The 22,526-nt window shown below is 41.3% G+C and overlaps 1 protein-coding gene across 1 annotated transcript in view; it reads left to right on the forward strand.

Moving 5' to 3' along the window:
• Positions 1–19,879, forward strand: part of RYBP (RING1 and YY1 binding protein) — a 90,212-nt gene extending 70,333 nt beyond the window's left edge. The window contains exons 3-5 of the mRNA XM_064275013.1: positions 15,329–15,505; positions 15,592–15,690; positions 16,123–19,879. Coding sequence (XP_064131083.1) covers positions 15,329–15,505; positions 15,592–15,690; positions 16,123–16,375 — 529 coding nt within the window. The 3' untranslated portion in view covers positions 16,376–19,879. The remainder of the gene's footprint in view (positions 1–15,328; positions 15,506–15,591; positions 15,691–16,122) is intronic.
• The last annotated feature ends 2,647 nt before the right edge of the window (positions 19,880–22,526 follow it).

Genomic DNA, 22,526 nt, shown 5'->3' on the forward strand with positions numbered 1-22,526 from the left:
GTTAAAGTCTGCTTTTATTTGTGTGTGTGTGGTTTTTTTTTTTTTTTTTAGTTGTATACCTTTCATCTTTGTTTTCTTCACTTTAAGTGGATTCAGTTCATCTCTCTTTCTTCTCATAAATAGAGAAAGCCCAAGATTCATTGTATGGGCAGTGTGGTTTCACTTCGAGTTAAAGTTTGGGTTAAACTCTGCCCACTCTGCCTTGTATTTACTGTTGGACCTTTGTGGTTTGGTTCCTGTAACCGCAAAAAGTTTCTGAGGATCATGAAGGGTGATGTGTGTGGAACAGTCAACAGTGTGCCACCTCACAGGAAGCATACAAAGCACCTTTTTCTTCTTCATTTCTTTTAAACTAGGAGCTCTGCCCTATTTCTGGGGTAGACTTTTTTACTCATCCGTTGAGAACCTACCGGGCACTAGGCTTTTTGCTAGGAAATGGTGGTATAAAAGATGAGTTACACGGCGTCCCTGAGGAGCTCAGTTAGGAGACCCAGAAGAGACATGTAAGTACAGCATTACAACACATGTTGTGCTACATAGTAGTATAGCGTCTGCTGTCTTTACACATTATACAGAGGACATTTACTGAGCTGCTGTCAGGAAACAAGTAATTATTTTGAAGCAGGTTTGGGGAGTATCACATTAAAAATGTCAGTACAGCCCCAGAGATGCTCATAATCTAGTAGGGAGAGAGAGAAAACTAGGGTGATAAACTATAACAGAATATTAGGGGCACATACCAAGGTAGTTGGGAACCTTGAAGACCAGGCCACAAACTTGCTGTGAAAGAAATTGGGAAAGATGGGGCATTTGAGCTAGGTCTTAAAGTATGGATGAATTTTGCAGATGAAGTATGAGGACAGACATTTCAGAAGCTAAGGGATTAGCAGATAAACAAATATAGCAAGTGGTAAGACGTATCATCTGAAAAGGTAAGATAAACTCCTGTGTGGCTTGATTCTGGTATCAGTGTCTTGGGGGCCGGGGAGGGGGGGGGATTAGTGAGTGTGGAGCAAAGACGAGCTGAATTGTGAAGAACCTATATGTCAAGCTAGGGAGTTAAGATTTAATTCTTAAGTGACAGAAATAGCCAGTTAAACTTGATTTTTTGGGACCGGTGGTCTCATAGCCTCATAGGATAGGTAGAGAGAAGACTAAAAAAGCCCAGATAGGATATTGTGGAGAAACGTGTTTAGCTTCACAACTAGGACTGAGGAAGGCAATGAAGAGGTAGAAGAGAGGACAGGATAGATTTGAGAGTCTTCTTGAGGTAAATAACAATGTTCTGAGGTCCCTTTGGCATGTGAAGAATGAGGACGGAGGGTGAGTGAGAGTATTTATACCAGAGTATCCCCAGCAGAGTGTTGTAGACATGGTAGTAATAAATGTTTGATGCTGAAAACATTAGACAGCACCTAATCTGATACGTTCATTTCGCATCATTTCATCACACTCACTGCTAGGAAAGTTCCTTTTGAGACTTTCTGTTAGGCAAGAAAAGTAGTCCTGGGGTGGGAGGCTCACAGAATTAACTTTATGTATAGAAATATTTGTTAATATGATGTCTTCAGCAGTACTTCCTTCGAAATTAAAATGGTATATTCTAGAAAGAATTAAAGGTTTTCTGACTTCCTTCAGCTATAGTGAATTTTGATACTTGTATATAAAAAAAATAGGCATGATTAATTTCTTAGATGCTGATAAGATGTGTGCTTGGGCATGTTAAGATACAGTGGATGACTATTGACTGTATCTGAAAATATTCTTGTCTTTTTCAAGTTTCTATTCTTATCCAGCCCTGGTGGTGCAGTGGTTAAGAAGAGCTTTGCTGCTAACCGAAAGCTTGGTAGTTAGAATCCGCTAGCCACTCTTTGGAAACTCTATGGGGCAGTTCTCCTCCATCCTGTAGGGTCACCGTGACTTGGAATCAACTCAGTGACAACGGTTTTGGTCTGGCTTTTCAGTAATTTTATCCAAAACTAACGATTTTCTGGTTATTTCTTCTGGAAAATGTCTTATCAGTGTGGATAAATATGACTAAAACTTAATTCAGTAACTTACTGTACTATTTAATTTTTTAAACTACTTTAAGTGATAAAGATAACCTAAAATTTTCCTTCCTTTCCTGGAAAACCAAAGAAAATGGGAACCATGATAACCTGAAATGCCTGAAGTATAGATAGTATTAGTTACCAGAGTTGTAATTGTGTAGAGACCATCAAATAGTCTTCCCCAAAGGGTCAGTCTGGTGATTGGTTGGACTGGTCTCATGGTCTAATCAGAAGGAGCTTTACGTTTACCTTTGATTTTCTCCCATAGAAAAGGTGCTACACATTAAAATAATGTTACTTTAATCTGAGTAGTTAATACGTTCCTGACCAAATGTGTGATGTTAGGTGTATATAAAATGCCTGAAGACATGTTTAATCAATATAAATGATATATTTTAGGATGAGTATATCTACATAATACAGCACAGAACTTTATTTTGTAAAACTGCAAAACATTTGAGAAGAATGATCACACAATTTCATAGAGACAACATCATTTAAAGGCCTTAGAGATCATCTTCCTTGGCCCGGTTCTCTTACAACCCCACCAGCTAGAATGATTAACTCTTTACAGATGTTTTTGATGGGTATCTTTTGATAAAACTTGTAATGAGAGAGGTGTTACTTGTTCTGGATTGCCTTCCCATATTTGTAAATATTTCTACAGTATGAACTAGTGGTTTTTTACCAGAGGATGATTTTTGCCTCCCAGGTAACATCTGGCACTACCTGAGGACATGTTTGGTTGTCACAGCTTGGGAGATGGGTGCTTTTGGCATCTAATGAGAACTGGCCAGGATGCTGCGAAACATCCTATGTGCACACGACAGCCCCACAGCAAAGTGTTAACCAGGCCCGAAGTATCATTAGTGCAAAGTTGAGAAACCCTGCAGTAGACAGTGAGGTTGAGGTCCTTCTGAACTGATAACGGGCTTCAAGAATGTGATTTAGGAAACTCATTATAACCTGGTAATTTGACCATGAATTAACTTGTTTATCAGAACTACACACGGTGAAACCTTTGAGAGCCAGAACTCAACGGGACTGCCTTATTTTTCTGGGTCTCTGAAAGTTTTCAGCCTTTAATAGGGTGCAGTCTTACTACTTTTAGTGGAAAATACAGTCACACATCGCTTAATGTCCACAATACATTCCGTGAAATAGGATGTTAACACTATTTGGACGTTGTGCAAGTAGTAGATACAGGCAGTCCCCATACAGTCCATAGTTACCAAGCAACTGTTGTAAAGCCTATTATAATAAAACCTTATAGGAGCCCTCCAGACAAAGCCCAAGAGCTATATGCACTGGATACAGAAGGCCAGCCTTGGCAGGTGCACGGCTGCAGGCCGGGCAGAGGCTGTCCTGGCAGCCGGATCAGGACCTCATGCTTGCCTGGGCACCAGGTGGGGGACACACTTCGGGTGGGGGAGAGATGGCTGTGGAGACTAGGTGGGGAGCAGGCATGCAAGTGCCGGGAGCATGGCTGGCAGTGGTGGCCCTGGATGCCACCACCCTGTTGATGTGGCCACGTCCTGATCATGTGCAGCATGCAGGTGCCCCCGGGAGTGAGTGGCTGCACAGTTGCTGGGCTGGTGAACGAAACCTGGAGGACAGGAAGGAGGAGGAGGCGGCACTAAGGGAATTACGATGTGCCCTGGAGCCCCACTGCTTGTTCACTCTGGGAGTTGGGGGGTCTTTAAAACCATTAGGGGAAATAATAAAAGGAGGGCTGCTTTTCCTTTTAAAAAAAGAAGATGGGGGGAACCCGTATGAGACCATGGAGGTATATTCATGCAGTTGGACGTTGGCGGACATTGTGCAATGCATGACTGTATGGGAGTATTCCTTCTCTGACGGTTTTCCCTCTTACATTCCAGATTTCACAGATCCTACTGTATTTGCATGTAGTACCTGACAGTTTTTGTTTTGTGTTGAAAGGTTAGAGTTGAAGGAAACCTTATTTACTTAGTCCAACCCTTTAATTTACAGACGAGGAAAACCAAGACCTGAAGAGGGCAAGTGATTAAATATTTGTTAGAACTTGCTTTTTTTTTTTTTTTTTTGAAGTACCTAATAGCTTTTCAAAGTGCCCTGGTGGTGCAGTGGTTAAGCACTTGCCTGCTAACCAAAAGGTTAGCGATTCAAACCCCAAACCACTCCACAGGGTAAAGATGTGGTAGTCTGCTTCCATAAAGATTTACAACCTTGGAAACCCTATGGGGCAGTTCTGCTGTGTCCTATAGGCTTGCTATGAGTGGGAATTGACTCAGTGGCAGTGGGTTAATAGCTTTTCTTCCCCCCCCCCTTTTTTTAATGAATTACCAATTGTTTTGTGCTTTGCAAGTGTCCAGTTTTGTGACACGAATGGTAATTTCACGTTGGTTAAATGCATTTTAAATAGCATCTTTGACAGCTATAATTTGTAGAGCACATTGGATTGTTTTAGTGTAGTGTGTCTTGGAGAGAGATACTTGGCTTCATCAAGTTTATTTGCGTCTGAAAATATGGTTTGCTTAGAGATTTTTAATTTCAATGATTTATTTTAATCATTGACATTAATTATAAGGAATTTGGTGTGCCTTTTTGAGGGGGAAGGAAGAGGTCGTGTCCAATTCACTAAGCTGTCTGTATAGTTTGTAGAATGTATCTAATATTTATTGCTGACTGTATTAAAAAAAAAAAAAACTAAAGTTACAACCGAGGATAAACTGCACACTTGGCCAACACCTACAGAACAGCTACTTTATTTAGTTGTCTTTAATAAATATTGAAACAAGTATCTCAGTTAAAGTAATCTTATTGTTGATGTTGGCCCCAACTCATGCAACCCCAGGCACAATGGGATTGGAACATTGTGTTCCATAGGGTTTTCATTGGCTGAGTTTCAGAAGTAGATCGCCAGGCCTTTCCTGTCTAGTCTGTCTTAGTCTGGAAGCGCCGCTGAAACTTGTTGGGCATCATGCCAACACCCAGGCCTCCATTGAGCGGTAGCTGCTGCTTTTGAGGTGCATTGGCCAAGAATCAAACCAGGATCCTGTCAAGTGGCAGGTGAGAATTCTCCCACTGAATATTTGGCATGGTTATTAAGGATTCCAAGAAATGATTGTGTTATATCTGTAGTTGTCATATCAGAAAATAAAACAGGTATGTTTAAAACACAAGAACACATAGGCACACATTTCATTAGCGGCCTTCACATGTTGTGTAATCTTTGGAAAATTCCACTGTAAACTCAGAGAATGAAAGTGAAAAAGGCAAATAATGACTTAGAATTATCCTGAAAAGAGTTTTGATCTCATAGACCCTCTTGAAAAAGGGTATTGGAGACTCCTAGGGGTCTTTGGATCACAGTTTGAGAGCTGTTTGGCTAACGCATCTTTCTTTTACTGCTAGGTCGGTTTGTGAAGTAGATGTGTGTTTTCAAGAGTCTAAGCCACTTGTAATTCGTTTTATTTACTGAGTATATGTTCCTGAGTTGCTGACACTTACTGGTGCTCAGGTGTTTATTAATGGTGCTTTCAGGGCATACAAAACATTTGAATATTCAAAATGACATTTTTGAATCTAGAGTAGAACATTTCAGAATCTGCTGTTTATTTTAAGTTAAGGTGCTATTTTCTATTGGAGCCATTTATTCCCCACCAAGCTGTATCTGGTGAGAGTTTGTGTAATATCACGTATGTGGTACAACTGAAGTTTTTTGGCCTCTCCCCTAAAGATACCATCCTCTTTTAAAAGCAATATCTGCAAAACCAAAATTTTCTCTGAAATACATAGAAAAATTGGCATCTGTGTTGATGAGGCTCCTCAGTCAGTGCTGCCGTTGCTGCTACACATCATAATTAACTTTAGGATACCAACATTGCAAAGGATTTATGTCACTCCAACTTTTTTCCAGAGCAAAGCACACCCCACTTCTTTCACTTGTAAGTCATTTGCTACCAGAGGAGGATGTGGCAGTCTGCTTCAGTAAAGATTACGACTTTGGAAACCCCATGGGGCTGCTCTGCTCTGTCCTATAGGGTCCTTAGGGTCGACATTGACTCCTACCCAGCAGTGTATGATCGTAGCAAAGTTAAGTGACAGATGAGTTTTAATTGTCCATATCATACCCACGATTGGCTTCATTGAAAGCCACGGGGTCATACCAGGTAGCTTTTTACTCTGGTGTAGCTTGGCCTGATGTTGTGACAAGAGCAGCTCGGGAAGGCTGTGAGTACTGATTTTTGTATGCCAAAGCCAGCTAGCTCTGGGTAATACTGACGGGGTTACCTCGTCACTGGGAATAAAAACACAGTACAGCAGCGCCTCATGTTTCTGCATCAGGGTAGAGTTAGTTGGAGCTGTTGTGTGGCTTCATCTTCCCACAGCTGAACAGGTGAATGGTTGTCTAGTGGTCTGTCAAGATAACCAGCCCTTTAAAAATAGTGGCAAAGAAAGCATTTACCTAGAAACTACCTGGGAATTTACTTCTAAACCAGATCATCTGCCATATATTCTCATCTGTTCTTCTTCCGTGGGCTAGATGATCACATTGCTGGTTTTTAGTAACACTGTACTATCACACTATAGCAAAACTTAAAGGGTACTAGAACATTTTAAGAGATTAAAATCACTTCTTAAAAAGCACGCAGCCCAGCTTGGTGTAGCTGAAAAAATGCCAGTCTGGAGATTCCAATTCACTTTGCCACAGTTGTTAACCCTCTCTCTCTTTTTTTTTAAAGTGGTACTATTAGAGGTTGCCCAGTTTACCTTTAGAATTGTTGAAGATAAAGTGAGATAAGAAGTTGTTTAAAAATAAGTATGGGAAGGAAAAAGAGCCCTAAAGATAGCCTGCTTACTTTAAATAAATCTGTTTTTAAAATAGTTTATTTTTTGATATTGAGACCATACACCAGTTCATTAATTTCTACATGTACAATTCAGTGACGTTGATTATGTTCTTCAAGTTGTGCAACCATTCTCACCCTCCTTTTCTGAATCGTTCCTCCCCCATAGCATCAACTCATTGCCCCCTAAATATCCTATCTGATCTTTCGAGTTGCTGTTGTCAGTTTGATCCCATATAGATAGTTCCCAAAAGAGCACAGTGTTCAAGGCAGACCATTCTTTGGTTTAAGGTTTAAAGATTATCTTAGGGCAGTAGTTTCAGGGGTTCTTCCAGGCTTCATGGCTCCAGAACTGCTAGATTCTATAGGAATTTGAAATCCTATTCTGCGTTTCCTCACTTTTGATCAGGATTCTTCTATAGACTCTTTGATTAAAACGTTCAGTAGTGGTAACTGGGCACCATCCACTTCTTCTGGTCTCATGGCAAAGGAAGCACTTGTTCATGAAGGCAGTAGCCTCACATTCCATTCCATCTTCCTATTCCTGACTCTCCTTCTTCTATTCCAGGTGAGTAGAGACCAGTTGTCGGACCTTAGATGGCCACTTGCAAACATTTAAGACCCCAGACACTACTAAGTGAACTTGGAAGTAGAACAGAAGCATGAAACACTTTATTAGGCCAGTTAATTGGATGTCCCATGAAACCATAAACCCTGAACCTTCAAGCTAAAACACCAAATCCTGTGAGGTGTTGGGTTGTTACTTTAAGTTGGTTTTATGAGTTTCTAGATTTTTTTTTTTTTTTTTTAATTCTCTGATATCATCTTTAAGGCTTCATGGTCAGTGGTGTTAGAACTAGAATCCTGACTGTCTTCTATCTTTGGCCTTTTGAAAAACACAGTGGGTCAGAAGCAGATTGATAAAAATGAACAGAAAACTAGTTGTTCTTTAGGACCACTTTTCTGTACTAGTTACCAAAACAGGGGCCATTAGTGTTTAGTGGACGATGCTGTTGGGATAGACAGACTCTGATGCTTAACACTTACATTGCCTTACAGGTAAGTCTATGCGTTGCTCAATTTAAAAATAGGTTATATTCTAAAAATGTATTTGTTTGCAGGTTGCTTGTTTACAACTTGGGTACATCTTATACAGACTAATCTAAAAATCATACTTATTTAGCCTAAATGTGGTTTTAACAAGGTACCTTTGCAAAGAAAAAAAATTTTTTTAATTTTTTGCTGTTTATAAAACGCTTTTATACGTTTGGCCTACCTATTTCTCAAGGCTGAAATGTGTATCGTTCCCATTTCATTTTTAAAACTTTAGATGGCAGGTGTTACAGAATAATGGCTGTGTACAGAGTTTTGTGCTCTTTTTCCAGCTAGGAAGGATATGTTTTAGGGCATCCGTAGTATAGAAATTCAGTCATTCTTGGGGGCGGGGGGGGGAAGGTAAAATTCATCCTAGCTGGCTCAATGCACATACATAGGATGACAAGCTACGTGGAGAAGACTCCTTTTAATTACAGCACCATGATGTGATCTATCATAAAGAGTCATGGGCTCCTGAGAAAAGACTAACCCAATAGAAGGACCTGTTCAGAGTTGTTAAATCTTTTCAAGTTGCTAATTCTTCAACTAACAGATTATCAGGGTAAGGAAGGAGTTGGGGGAATTGCTCTTTACAGTCTGCAAAGAACCTGCTCTGATGAAGACATTTTCCAAGTTATAAAGAACTATATTAATTTCAAGTATCTTAGTGGGGGTGGGGGAGAGGATGAGTTGATTTATTCTAAAGCCTTTGTCTTTTGGGTGTTTTAATTGAAACACCAGGTGGAATTCCTTCAGGGGGCAAAATGCATAAATGAGTGTTGATGAAAACTGGAAGTAATCAAGGAAGAGAGATAAGTTATTAGAGATTCCTATTGCTCTTTGTTGCCTGAACTACAAGAAGATGACTTTGTTTTGTGGTAGCTGGGCGATAGGGAAGTAAACGAGAACGTAAGATGTCGGGGTCCCCTGAGTAAATGAGAGGAAAAGGAAAACATATGGGGGAAGTGCCTCTTTAAAAATATGGTTTTGCTTGTGGCCCCAAAAGTGGCACAAGTACACACATCAGAACAACACAGAGAAGTATCTTGTTTTGTGTTTTCATCATGCTCATTTGTTCACATGCGATCGCACTCTGAAATTTTTCATCTTCAAAAATTAAGGCTATCCTCAGATAAAGATTTGCTTCACTTTTTATGAAATAGATCTCTTTTCTGAAATACTAGCTGTTTAAATGCAAGTAAACATGTTTTCCTGATGATGTCTATTATTGAAGTTATGCAGATTTTTTTACTTGTGAACTCTATTGTAATAGTAACAATAAACCTATAAAACAGTATATTTTAAGGAGACCAGATTTTTTTCATAAAAAATAATAGTCTCAAAGAAGATACCAAAAACTCTTTTGTGCTGTTCTTACTCGTGAGGAAACCTGGCTATTCTGTTTACCATATTGAATCTCTGGTCAAGTAATTTGGGGTTTTTTTTTTTTGCTTATTTTGGTTAGTTGGTTGGTTTTTAATTTGAGGCTTAGATGCCAAAAGCTATACCTACCATGTGCGTTGATCTAATGTTTTCCACTTTACTATGAAGACTGTTAATTTCCTATTTAAGGTCTCTGTTAATTGGGAAACCTGAATGATCTTACAGACCCAGACTCTCAGGTTTCTCAGGAGACCAGCCTGTCCAGCACTATATTGAAAGAGGTCTGTCCATTAAACAAGAGCTGTTGACATTGTGTTGTATGACACTAAGAAGATTTCAGTAAGCAGTGTAGTTTTATAGGAAGTAATTATTTCTCACTGATTAGTAGTGGTAAATGTCTTACAGGGAATCTTCCGAAGGCAGTGAAAAGCCAAGAGGAATATTCTTGCCAGCTTCCCTTTCCTTTTTCTCTTCACTTAAGGATAACCAGCTTCTTGTCTGAGTGAAGAGTGTGGCAGGGGTAATGAGGGCATTGTGATTCTTGGGGAAGTATCTAGCTAAACTCGACCTGGGTTGACCCGGGCTTTTCATTCCTAGTCCCTTGTGCTCAAGTCACATCACCCTCTCTCCTTCCCCCACTCTCATGCGTGCACACACCAAAAATTATATCTGGACTCTTCAAAGGTTTGAAGATAACTTTTGTAATAGGGATCCGTGGAAAGTGTCCAGATGGAGCTAGGTTAAAATCCCAGGCACTGTGAACCTTGGACAAGTTTCTCAATCCTTCTACTTCTCAGCCTTCCTCATTCGTAAAATGAAGTCAATAATTCCTCTTCTCAAAAATGCAGTGCTAAATCTGGCTTCATGGTATTCCTGTCTTATGGCTATGAAATTGTTCTGCCTGTCTTGCTGCAGGTACAAGTTGTATTTTCTGACCTGAAGAACCAGGCCTAGCTTCACAAAAGTTTCTGTTTCTCACTGGGGTGGGATATTCACATTTTTACACATGACAGGAGAGTATTCATCTAGAAATAAGGAGGAGACAGATGGCAAAAGCAGCCAGAATGGTTTTGACATTGTGGCAGCTTTATTTGGGAGGTTTCCCGTTGGTGGCCCTTCTAGTTTTCTTTACCTTCTCCCCTCATACCCTCTCAGGTGAACCCCTCCTCCGCTCCCGCGTGGGAATATTTGGGGAGCTAGTTGGAAAACAAGTCCTCACAAACTGGACCAGTAAGCAACATCATGATAAACGAAGAAAAGATTGAAGTGGTCAAGGATTTCATTTTACTTGGATCCACAATCAGCACCCACGGAAACAGCAGTCAAGAAATCAGACAGTGTATTGCACTGGGCAAAAAAAAACCCACAACTCATTGCCATCGAGTTGATTCTGACCCATAGCGACCCTACAGGACAGAGTGGAACTGCTCCGTAGGATTTCCAAGGAGCAACTGGTAGATTCGAACTGCCAACCGTTTGGTTAACAGCTACGTGCTTAACCACTCTGCCACAAATCTGCTGCAAAAGACCTCTTGAAAGTGTTTGCAACAAAGATACACTTTGAGGACTAAGGTGCACCTGACTAAAGCCATGCAATTTCCAGTCATCTCATATTTCCAGTCATCTCATATTCATGGGATAAGGAAGACTGGAGAAGAATTGATGCCGTTGAATTATGGTATTGGCAAAGAATATTGAATATACCAAGGACTGCCAGGGGAACGAACAAATCTGTCTTGGAAGAAGACAGAATGCTCCTTAGAAACGGGGGTGGCAAGACTGCATCTTACGTACATAGGACATGTTGCCAGGAGGGACCAGTCCCTGAAGAAGGATATCATGCTTGACAAAGTAGAGGATCAGCAAAAGAGAAGAAGACCCCCAAGGAGATAGATGGACACCATGGCTGCAACAGTGGGCTCAAATATAGCAATGATTGTGAGAATGGCACAGGACTGAGCAGTGTTTTGTTCTGTTGCACATAGGATCAGTATGAGTCAGAACCAACTGAACAGCACCTAACAACAATAGTTGGAAAAAGCAGTTTTAATAACTGAAGTAATAAATGCTTATCTGTTACTGAAGGTTTTTTGTGGGGGAAGAGTGAGGGATGGTTGAAGAGTTAAGTTGTTGCTTATAGGCATTATATGGAATTTAGAACACGGCAGCATTTCTGAAACAATATAGGCATTTTTAGCAGATGCTCCATTTATCTTGGTAATAATCAGGTCTCAGATAGCCCTTTCCATTTGCAAACTTTGATGTCCACAGAAGAGAGGAAGACTTGTTTCACTGTTATAGTGAAGCATTTTTTTGCTTAGGAACACACACAGACATTCACACCTCTGTGCACACACACTGCGTATTAGGAGGAATTGCGGCTAAGGTGTACCTTTTGTATGTGTAGCTTTTGTTGCATGCGCTGAAGAAGAATTCTGAGGGTCGGTTTGTCAAAGCGTTGAGGATACTTGCCATTGGCAGAAACATTCAGACGGCATCTCATCTTTTGTCTGCAGTAGCCTGAGAGCCTTGGCAAGGTGGCCTTGTTAGGAAGTAGTCAGTCTGTTACAGTCATGCTCTCTGGGTGGCAGAGACCTGCTGCTTGTAGGTATACCACACTCATGCCGTTGAGAGACAAAAGTAACTTCCTTTTCTCTCTGGTCATCACTAGCTCTCTTTTTGTTAGTGCCTGCTACTCATTTAACCAGACACCGCCTCTAATCTGCACGAGTGTTGACATTCTTCTCTGATTTCTCATTTCTAAACTGTGCCCACAGACTTGCCTCAGCTCACAGTCCTGGCTCCTATATCCTTGGGAATGGAGAGGCCAGCTGTGAGAGAACCTCATAAAAATGATGAGTTATCTTTACCTAACATCTCTTTCTTGTCTTCACTTCTGGACCATGACTTTTTGATTGCATTCTTTCTCTCTTTCCTCTGGGTCTTTGCTCTATGAGTTTAACCCTTTTTCTCGCCTACCCATAGTCTTTCTTCCTCTTCCAGTGTTTATCATGATTCCAGAGTCCTTTATCTCTAGCAATCCTCTTCAGACCCTGCTCACCCCTTCAGGTGACGAACAGACCACCCCTTACCTCAGCACCACAGCTCTCAAAAAGGGAGCTCTGTTTACCACTTCTGTGTTAACACCCCGTCAGCCTTCTTCAATCCCTTGGTATTGGCAGCCCTGATGACATCTGATCTGGTCCCCTAAAAAGTCAGCAGTGACCTCCTAATTAAAAATCATGTGTCCTCTTCTCAGTCATCCTACTTTGTCTTTCTCTGCAATGTTCATTTATTCATCCAGTAAATAAAATGATGGAGTACCTGGCACTGTGCTGAATGCCATGGTGACAAAGGTGATTGACATGTGTCTGTGCCATTGGAGTACACCTCTGGCGAATTGGTAAGTATAGTGTAGGTGACATCATAGAATTCCATAGGTGTCTTAGAATGAGAGAGGCACCTCCTCTAACTCGCATTGGGTGGGGCTGTGGTGATGAGGCTGTGCATTTTCTGGGGCTGGGCATCTGGCGTACTTTGATTCTCTCAGTGTTTAAACCCATTACAAAAAACAAACCCACTGCCGTCGAGTTGATTCTGACTTAAGGCGCCCCTATAGGACAAAGTAGAACTGCCCCATAGAATTCCCAGGGAGTGCCTGGTAGATTTGAACTGCTGACCTTTTGGTTAGCAGCCATAGCTCTAGCTCTTGACTATGTCAGCAGAGTTGCCCTCAGTGTTTAAGGTATACTTAAATTGGCGCCTGTGGAGCCTCGATGGCACAGTGGTTAAGCTTTCAGCTGCTAACCTAAAGGTTGGCAGTTCGAATCCACCAGCTGCTCCTTGGGAGCCCTATGGGGCAGTTTAGCTTTTGTCTTACAGGGTGGCTGTTGAGTCATTATAGACTTGATGGCAGGGGGGTTGTTTTTTTTTGTTTGTGTTTTTTGGTTTTAAATTGGTGTCCAGATGTCTTCTCTTCTGGGTCAGATTTCTCTGGAGTAAAGTACATATATTGACTTCATTGAAATTCTACTACAAGGTGTAGTTTTCCATGAAGTTTCAATGGTTTAGTCACATTATTAGCTTTGGGGCTGAGTTATTCCATTGCGATACCTTTGTATTGGTTAATGTATGGCACTTGGTAACCCCTGTGAATAGCTGATACCTGTGTCCCCAGTGAGTGCTCGTGAGTGTGGTGGGGATTATCTCCTTCCTAAGTATTAATACAGCCATAATTTCTCTTAGAACCTGTGAGAAGAGAAAGTTATATTTCCACGGAGGTTGCATGTGTTTTTGGGGGGTGGGAGAATGCTTAGAGTAAGTGCATTCTCCCTTGACGGGCGCTTCCCCATGTCTTTGACTCCCTTGCTCAGTGACAAGTGACACCACATGTGACCTGGGCTGAGATGTACTTGCAGGTGTCTGAGTTTCAGGGTGTGGTCTGTGTTGCTGGAGACCAATAGGAAACTTGCTCAGAGATGGCACCTTTGCTTGTATGTTTTCTTGCAAAGCCACGCTACCACTGAACGAGCACTGAAAACGCCCAAAACAAACCCAGTGCTTTCAGCACTTATGCTAACCTTGATGGTGTCAGGGAGTAAGTGCTGGCTTGAAAAATTATCTGGATTCTAGACCCCATCCTGCCTTCTCTCTCTTACATAACTGTATGGGATTTGGCACGGAATGAGACATAACTTGCTGGCTTTGATGACTAGGAAATGAGAGTAGACTGTACGGCCTTATTAGGTCACTGGTGGTAGGGTCTAGATTTGTAACTGGAGGCCTCCCTAGCCTAACAGCACCCGTCCCCTCCCTCTCCTGCATCCCTAGTCAGCCACATCACATCCACTGGCAAAGGTTCTCCCATATGTGCACCTAGCAACGTGGCTGTTTTATTTGTGTCTTTGATTTCTTGCAAAGAATAGCAGAAATATTTCAGGGGGAAGCTTTGTTTTATTTTCCCTAGGTTTGTTGTTTTTTCCAGTCTTCCACGCCACGTGCTCCCCTTGATAGGCCAGATGTAGTTGGGCCATCGCCCCCTTCCTGGGGAATGGAAAAAACTAAAGCATCTGAAAGTGACCCTTTGATGACACCAGTTGCTTCACCTCGTTAATGACCCGATTGGATGTTTGTTTTTCTACCTTGTGCTTGGAGAGTTTATTATATTGCAAATGTCTGTCTAGATGCGAATGTCGTTGAAAATTCATGTTGTATAGAAAAGTCCATAGGCATTCCATTCTCCCTTTCCTTTTTGGACCTCTGAATGGCCATGCATTGTTGAAAAGTGTTTGGCACCACTTAGGATTGTAAACAATAGTGTGAAGAATCAGTGTCAGTTGGAGATTGGCACGGACGTAATTGTTGATGGCACAATGAATGTCTTACTTGTCGAAGATTTTTTCTAGTGACTTTCAGTCTTCCCCCCCTTGGGAGTTAGTGTGAGCCACAGTTACCTTTTACTGCTCTGTGTGTGTTGTCCTTGCCAATCACAGCACTGCAGGGGAGCAGACCATGTTGGAATAATTAGATTGAGGAGTGAATGTCACACTTCTAATTTCATTCTTTTCAAGGGATTACCAGTGTCCGTTTAATAAAATGAGATTAGCCCTGTGAAGCAGGAGTATTTGAAAGCTGTCAGTATAATCTTGACAGCTCAGAGGAAGTCTCAGCACTCTCAAGAGACAGTGTCAGGCTGTACTGGCTGAAGTACTCACTCTGCAGAGGAGTAGGCATGCTGTGTGACCACGTGTGTGTCACGGAGATACACAGAAGGTGGCTGTGAAAAAGACAGCAATCTATGGATTTATCCAGGCTACATAGAAATAGTCATCGAAAAACAATGCTTACCATGCAGTGGAGCTCTGATTTGCTGCCAGGTACCAGTCTAAGAAAGTATAAGACCTGAATAAAGGATTTAAAGCAATATTTACAAAGCAAATAATGATGTATCTTTTCTTGAACTTTTAGAAAACCCCGGATAAATTCTCAGCTGGTTGCACAACAAGTGGCACAGCAGTACGCCACTCCCCCACCTCCCAAAAAGGAGAAGAAAGAGAAAGTTGAAAAGCAAGACAAAGAGAAGCCTGAGAAAGATAAAGAAATTAGCCCTAGTGTTACCAAGAAGAACACCAACAAGAAAACAAAGTAAGTTCCTGGCTAACTAAGTATATTATTTTGCCGGTGAATAAAAGATACCTTTTAAGTGTCTCTTTTAAATCCTCCTCTTTTAGACCAAAGTCTGATATTCTGAAAGACCCTCCTAGCGAAGCAAACAGCATACAGTCTGCAAATGCTACGACAAAGACCAGTGAAACCAATCACACCTCAAGGTACTTTGAAATAAGAATAAAATAATTGCTGCCCTGATTTACATAATCATAACCAGGGACCAGTGTGGCTTTGTAGTTGTGAGTTTGTAGGCTGAGAAGGGTGGGGTGAAGAACTTGGTGTGGGACTATTAACTTTTTCCTTTTTTCTTTTTTTTAAATAAAAGCTACTTTTCATGTAACCGTGGCCAAAACAGGATAAAAGAGAAAGCCTGGTGACTAGTAATTTTTCACAGTCCCAAGCTTTGCCAGCTAATGGTTGGTTTCTGTCACCGCTGAAGCCACACAGGACGCTTTGTAATGAGTTTGGTGTGTGCGCTAGCTTCCTTGCGGCAGCATCACGAGGTGTTTGTGTGTACTGATGGTCTTCTGCCGGAAGTCATTTCCAATCCGTAGCCTATCTAATAGCCTGTCCCCCTGTGGTGTTCCTTTCAGGCCCAGGCTGAAAAACGTCGACAGGAGCACTGCACAGCAGTTGGCAGTAACTGTGGGCAACGTCACCGTCATTATCACAGACTTTAAGGAAAAGACTCGTTCCTCGTCGACATCCTCCTCCACAGTGACCTCCAGTGCGGGGTCAGAACAGCAGAACCAGAGCAGCTCGGGCTCGGAGAGCACAGACAAGGGCTCCTCCCGCTCCTCAACACCCAAGGGCGACATGTCAGCCGTAAATGATGAATCTTTCTGAAATTGCACATGGAATTGTGAAAACTATGAATCAGGGTATGAAATTCAAATCCTCCACCTGCCCATGCTGCTTGCACCCCTGGAGATTCTTCTGTGGACGTCGGCCTCTTAGTGACGCTGCCAGGATAAGTGCTGCTCGCCATGGGCACCTGGCCACCAAGGAATTTCGCACCCTGACGATTACTCTTGACACTTTTATGTATTCCATTGTTTTATATGATTTTCCTAACAATCATTTATAATTGGATGTGCTCCTGAATCTACTTTTTATAAAAAAAAAAAAAAAAAAATCTGCTGTGCACAATTTTCCATGTACATTACAACTGGTTTTTTGTTTTTGTTTTGTTGGGGGGTGGGCTGGGGGGGGAGGGAACTTTTATTTATTGTGTTCACAAACTCCATCTTTTCAGCATATCCTTTTAAGTTTAGTTCTTTCTTCCAGTTATACTATGTACTATCAGTTTTGATATAACTATATATATATATAAATATAAAATTATATATAAAGGGTTATTTGAAACCAATCCATGGCAACGCTGGTGCTTGATACACTGTGAAGTGAACACAACATTGAACAGTTACAGATCTGGGACAGTCCCTTCTATGAAAGTGCTGAAATTAAATTAAAGTCAGTCTTACATGAAGTATGTTCCAACCCACTTGGGAACTTGACCTCTCTCATCTGTCTGAAGAGTACTGGATGATATAAAAGTAAATATATTTTTTAAACAATGTGATCTCAAATTTAAAGACTGCTCCAGATAGCCTGCATTTGCAATGGAATAACTGACAAATCGTAAGTGGTTTAGGGAGGGCTTTGATCATTCAAAAATAACTAGCTCCAGAATGCCAAGTATTCATGTAAATTACGGTTCCATGTTAACATTGCTGTTCTTACATAAGCATTCATGAAAATACGGTATTCTGTAACTCGAATTCCATCCATTTTCCAGACCTCTACTCATGTCTGAGGTGAATCTGCAAACTCTGTCTTAGTTTTAGGGTTACAGCAGTCTCAACTGTGTGTTTTTGGTCCACACAGGAAGCAGTTCCTTGTTTCCACTTTCTATGTGGCATTGCAGAGGTGGTTTTTGGTAATTAAAATTTGTTCCCCTCATGTCCTCTTGTCTCACCCCTTACCCTGCCAATTCAGTGGTGAGAATTAGTTCTTTCCTTTCTTGAAATCGACCGTTGTTTGTTTTACTGAAGAAAGGTTATCTACCACACATCCAGTGCCGACATGGAGCTTTTCAGTGTTGGGAGACATTTCTCAGTTCCCTGCTGTGGGAAGAAACTCAAGTTGTGAAGGCTTAAGCGCCAGCAGCCAGCTTTGCGGAGAAAGCACATGCTGATGGCGACTGTGTGATGTTTTTCTTCCTTGACATGAAGATGACTAAACTCTGAAGTTTCTTTTCATTCTTTTTTACTGTCTTGCAAAAAACAAAGACCACTATTGTGATTCCACTCCTCCCCATTTTTAATTTCTGTTTTGTTTTGCATTTAGGGGTCTCATTTGACTTTTACATTCATATACCCACAGAGTTCAAAGTACTTCAGTTATTTCAAGCATCGGGATTTGATACTAATCTTTAATTTGACATCCTTCAGGAGCATAGCAGGTTTGTAATAAAGCACCACATTTTGGTGTTAAAAACCTGGTTCAGGTAAAAATAGAAGCAACTTCTGTCTGTGGAGGCAACAAGTAAAAAAATTAACAGCTTGACTTGAGTAGCCAACAGGAAAGGTTCCTTTCACATTTACATTAAAACTATTCTGTAGTCACTGATACACCATAATTTAAATTCTCTTCTCAAAAGGTATAGATGACAAAGCAGTGCCGTTTGTTGCTGTGGTCCTGTTCTCACATGCATGGACAATGTTCCCCTCTTTTTAAAAGAGTGCTTGTGTCTGGGATGCAAGCTGTGCTTACCTTTTTTAAATACATTTTTAAAGTATTTATTAATGAACCAAAGGAAATCAAATGCTTTCTATAAGCATCAGAATATATAATACATAGTGATTTGACTATGAATTTTAAATCCACATTTTAATATTAGTGGGATATTGCAAAGACATTCCTTCTAAAGTTTTAATATTCCGTTTATTAAGGGTCTCAGGGACGGTAAATTAGTCAGCCATATTTATTTTCCAGAGGTATAAGGAATTGCTGTTTTTTAATTAACTTTTCTAAAAAAAAAATTTTAAATGCCACCAAATTCATGTGGGTTGCACTGCTTTTTAAATCAGTAAGTGTTGGTATGCACCTTGTTCAGAAACACTGTGTACTTTTTCAAAATTAGTTTCATGTAAAGTGATTGGACCCCTAGTTTAGTGGGAAATGCTGACAACCAGCTACTCATAGGCTGCTAATTAATTCATTGCCCGTGTCTTGGTTTTTCAGTTTTGCCTCCATTAAAAATTAAAAAGAGTAAAGAGCGGGGGAGGGGTGAAGGAAGGAAGGATTGCTCTAGAACAAATGGAAGGAAACTGCCATTTTGGTAGAACCTGCAGCTAACGGTAGAAGTTACCTAAGCAATCAGATGTTACTGGGCCAGCCCGTTAGCTGCTGTTGTGTATTCTGTTGAGGCAGTGAGGCGGTAGGTACTTTAGACTCTTCTAAAGTTGATGACATCCCTCAGGCATGTATTCTGGAAATGGAATTCCTGTAACTTCCTGCGTTTGCAGTTTGCCCTACAATAGTAGGCAGCACGTAAAAACACTAGTGTAGATGATAAAGATTTATATTCAGAGAGGACCAGAAATACTTGGTATTCAGTGGCACAGACAGCAGGTTAAAAACAAAACAAAGCACAGTGTTACGCTTGCAAGTTTCCATTTGTTTTAATGCCGCAAGACCTTTCACACTTGTGCGTGCGTGCGCGCACAGAGCTTACCTGACTTGGTCTGCTTGAGTCATTCAGTTTAAAAAAAAAAAAAAAAAGATAAAGACGTCTTGACACCCACAAAGTACTTTAATCAAAACCTTTCAGTTTCAATTTGGATATTTAAAAACATCGGCAGAAGCTTCTGTGAGTTTAGTTCCACTAAGATGTTTCACCTGCCTTATCAAGACCATTCTCAGTCTACTTTTTTAAGCTACCGTATCTTAAATTATTGAAAATTTATTAATTGCTGAATATATAATAACCTTTGCTTGTATGTAACCGAAAATGGTTTAAGAGCCAACATTTAGAGTATGACAATGGAGCTGAACAGTTTTTAATGCGCAAGCAGTTCTGTTCTTGTGTATGACTTGTAACCTTAATTTACTGTGTAAAGATGGTTACATTATTTCCTTAGCTTTGTTTGTTGGAGACAAATAGAGAATGCTTGTTAAGTATGTCAAAACATAATCTTGTGAATTTTTGTTCATGTTATTATACGAGCTATATTTTTCATTTGCCCAGAAAGACAGCTTGTATAACGCTTTTTGGAAGTTTCTGCTCTGTAACGTCTTTAGAGCTGACAGTCTGTTAGGTTTGTTTTTTTCTTCATGCTAAAAGTGTCAGTTGGTGGTTTTGTGAACTGGTCAGAAATTCACAGGTCTTAAATGTTTGGGGGAGATTTATATTGGACACTGCTCTTTGTCTAGCAAATAAAAAGATGTTAATATATTCCTGTTCCTGGCATGTGCACGACTATGTTATTAGAAGCCACTTTATCATTTTCTTGCTTTAAATAGAAATGTCTATTTATGAATTCTGCTTGTAGTTTTTTCACAAATAAAATAGTAAAATTTACATTGGAAATCTTTATTTTTGTGTGTGTAGATTTTAGCCTTTAAAAAAAAAAATTACTTTTTGTACTCCACTTTTTAACCTGTGGAGTATTTCCAGTGTGAACAGGAGGCTCACTTCATTTTCAGGACTTCAGTTTAACGAGCTGGATTTGGGGGTCTCAGTCCATGTCTTAGAGGTGCAGCAGAAGGCATGATTGAGCCAAAGAATGGCCAAATCTTGGAAGAAACTGAACTAATGAAATCTACCAGAAATACATTTTAATTTTAAAATTCTGGAAGCAAATTTTTTTATTTCCACCAGAAAAACAAGAATACGCTTTTGCTCCACCTTCATCAGCTGTCTCAGTGTATCCTTTGAGATAGGTTTCATTGATTTAAAGAAAGGAAATGGTGATAATGCCTGAAATGGTAACCTCAGTGGACTGAGGAAGCATATGACTGAAAACCCTCAAAAGACAACCCCTGGTTCTGGCCAACTGCAGTTGATGGTGTAAACAAAATGTGGCATCAAACCCGGAAGTCATGCCAGCGAAGCGGGCTTATTGCCCGCTGCTCAGGAGTGCTGCTTGCCCCCGGGCGGGCCACAGCGGTCACCGGAACCTGCGGAAGAACAAGGAGACCGCTTGAAACACTTAAAGGTCCATCCCTCATTGTTATAAGTGCAGCACCCTGATAGGAAAATGGGTGAAAGAAAACTTAGCAAGCTCCATTTTGCTCTGGACTTATTTTCCCGTTTGGCTCCTCAGAAGTCTTAAAAAGCGTCAGGAAGGCTCGTCTAAAAGGGTTGAAGAGCTGGGATCAGATGGTGTGGTGTTCTCTACATTGGCATGAATGGATATTAATAGGCCATCTGCTGCTTTCTCTGGTACCCAAGGTGCAATTGTGACTGCTGGTGGCACTGGTACCACCCTTTTTGGAAGGATGGAAGCTGCCTCCCACACTAGTAGGCTTGCGGCAGGTGATCCCTGCACGGAAGTGCGAGGCTATCTTAGAAAAGAGATCATTTCCGGTATTCCAAATGGGAAGAGAGTTGAAGTCTTCTTTCCTCTAGTGTTCAGCTAAGCCCCAGAGCTGACATCAGACCATCTTACTGAGGAATAAGCATGCCTAGGGACACCACATGGTGAGATGCTCTCGCCGAATTAGTCTTGATCAAAGTAGGGTAGCATGATGTCTTAAGCCACAAAGTGCCAGCCATATGTTTTCTGGCGCTTCCATCATCATATGGCATGGAAACCAGAGATCACACAGTCAACAGGCCCCTGCCGTGGACAACCAAAAGGACAGCATGAGTACGTCATGGAGGCCCTGTCTTCCCAACAGTTCTGAAGAGCCGTCAAACCAAAGGACAGAGTAGAAGTGCCCCATAGAGTTTCCAAGGAGCGTCTGGTGTGGATTCAAACTGCCAACCTTTTGGTTAGCAGCTGTAGCGCTTAACCACTATGCCACCAGGGTTTCCGAAGAAACATCATAAACCGTAAAATCACAGCACGTGAAGGTCAGAGCCACCCTATGTTAGGATCAAAAGCTCTCGATCAAGGTCTTGTTTGCTAAACAGCTAAAGGCACCAGTTGCTGTTGAGTTGATGACTATGACTTATGGTGGCCCCATGTGTGTCAAAGAAGAACTGATCTATAGGGTTTTCAAAGCTAATATTTCAGAAATAGATCACCAGGCCTTTCTTCCAAGGTGCCTTTTTGTTAGCAGCCAAAGGCATTAGCTATTTACATCGCTTAGGCCTCCAGTCATCTAAGGACACCAGAGTCTAATCTGGCTGTCCTCTAAAAGACTTGTCAGGAAGGCGCAGCCTTTTCCCCACCGGCATATGCCCAATGGAAATAGACCACTGGATGTTGCAGAGAAGGTTCTGCATTTTCTAGGCAGGATCGAAGGATGTGTCTGGTCAGGTGGAGAAGAGCTCAGATCTGAGCCGACCCTGGAGTGAAATAGATTTCCAGGTGTGTGTTCTGCCTGGGAACCCTGCCCTCTCTCCAGGCATTAACCACAGCCTGGTGGTGGGAGTTCGCTATCGCTATCGCACATCCAGGCTCTGAGCGTTTATATAGTCCCTGATTATACATCCAGTGATGTGCTAAAGAAACAGTGACCGAGGAGTGTGTGGAGGGGAGGGGACAGACCAAAAGCAACCCAGCCCTTCAGGTGTTTTTAACCTAGACCAGCAAGTAAGTGACACCACCTGCAACTGTTCCCGGCCACCTTGAGCTATGTCAGACATCACTAGTCAGTCACAGTGCTCTTTTCAGCTAAATCTGGAATCGGTCCTTAGCACAGCTTTACAGGTGCCACTACCACATGGTCACGTGAGGCAAAACCTGTTTGCCGTTCCGGATCTGGACAAAACCACCCAAAGCAATTGGGGAGCCGTACAAGGCAGTTTTTAATCAACTCTTCA

This window comes from Loxodonta africana, chromosome 22 (genome assembly GCF_030014295.1).
Source record: "Loxodonta africana isolate mLoxAfr1 chromosome 22, mLoxAfr1.hap2, whole genome shotgun sequence".
NCBI classification, from domain to species: Eukaryota; Metazoa; Chordata; class Mammalia; order Proboscidea; family Elephantidae; genus Loxodonta; species Loxodonta africana.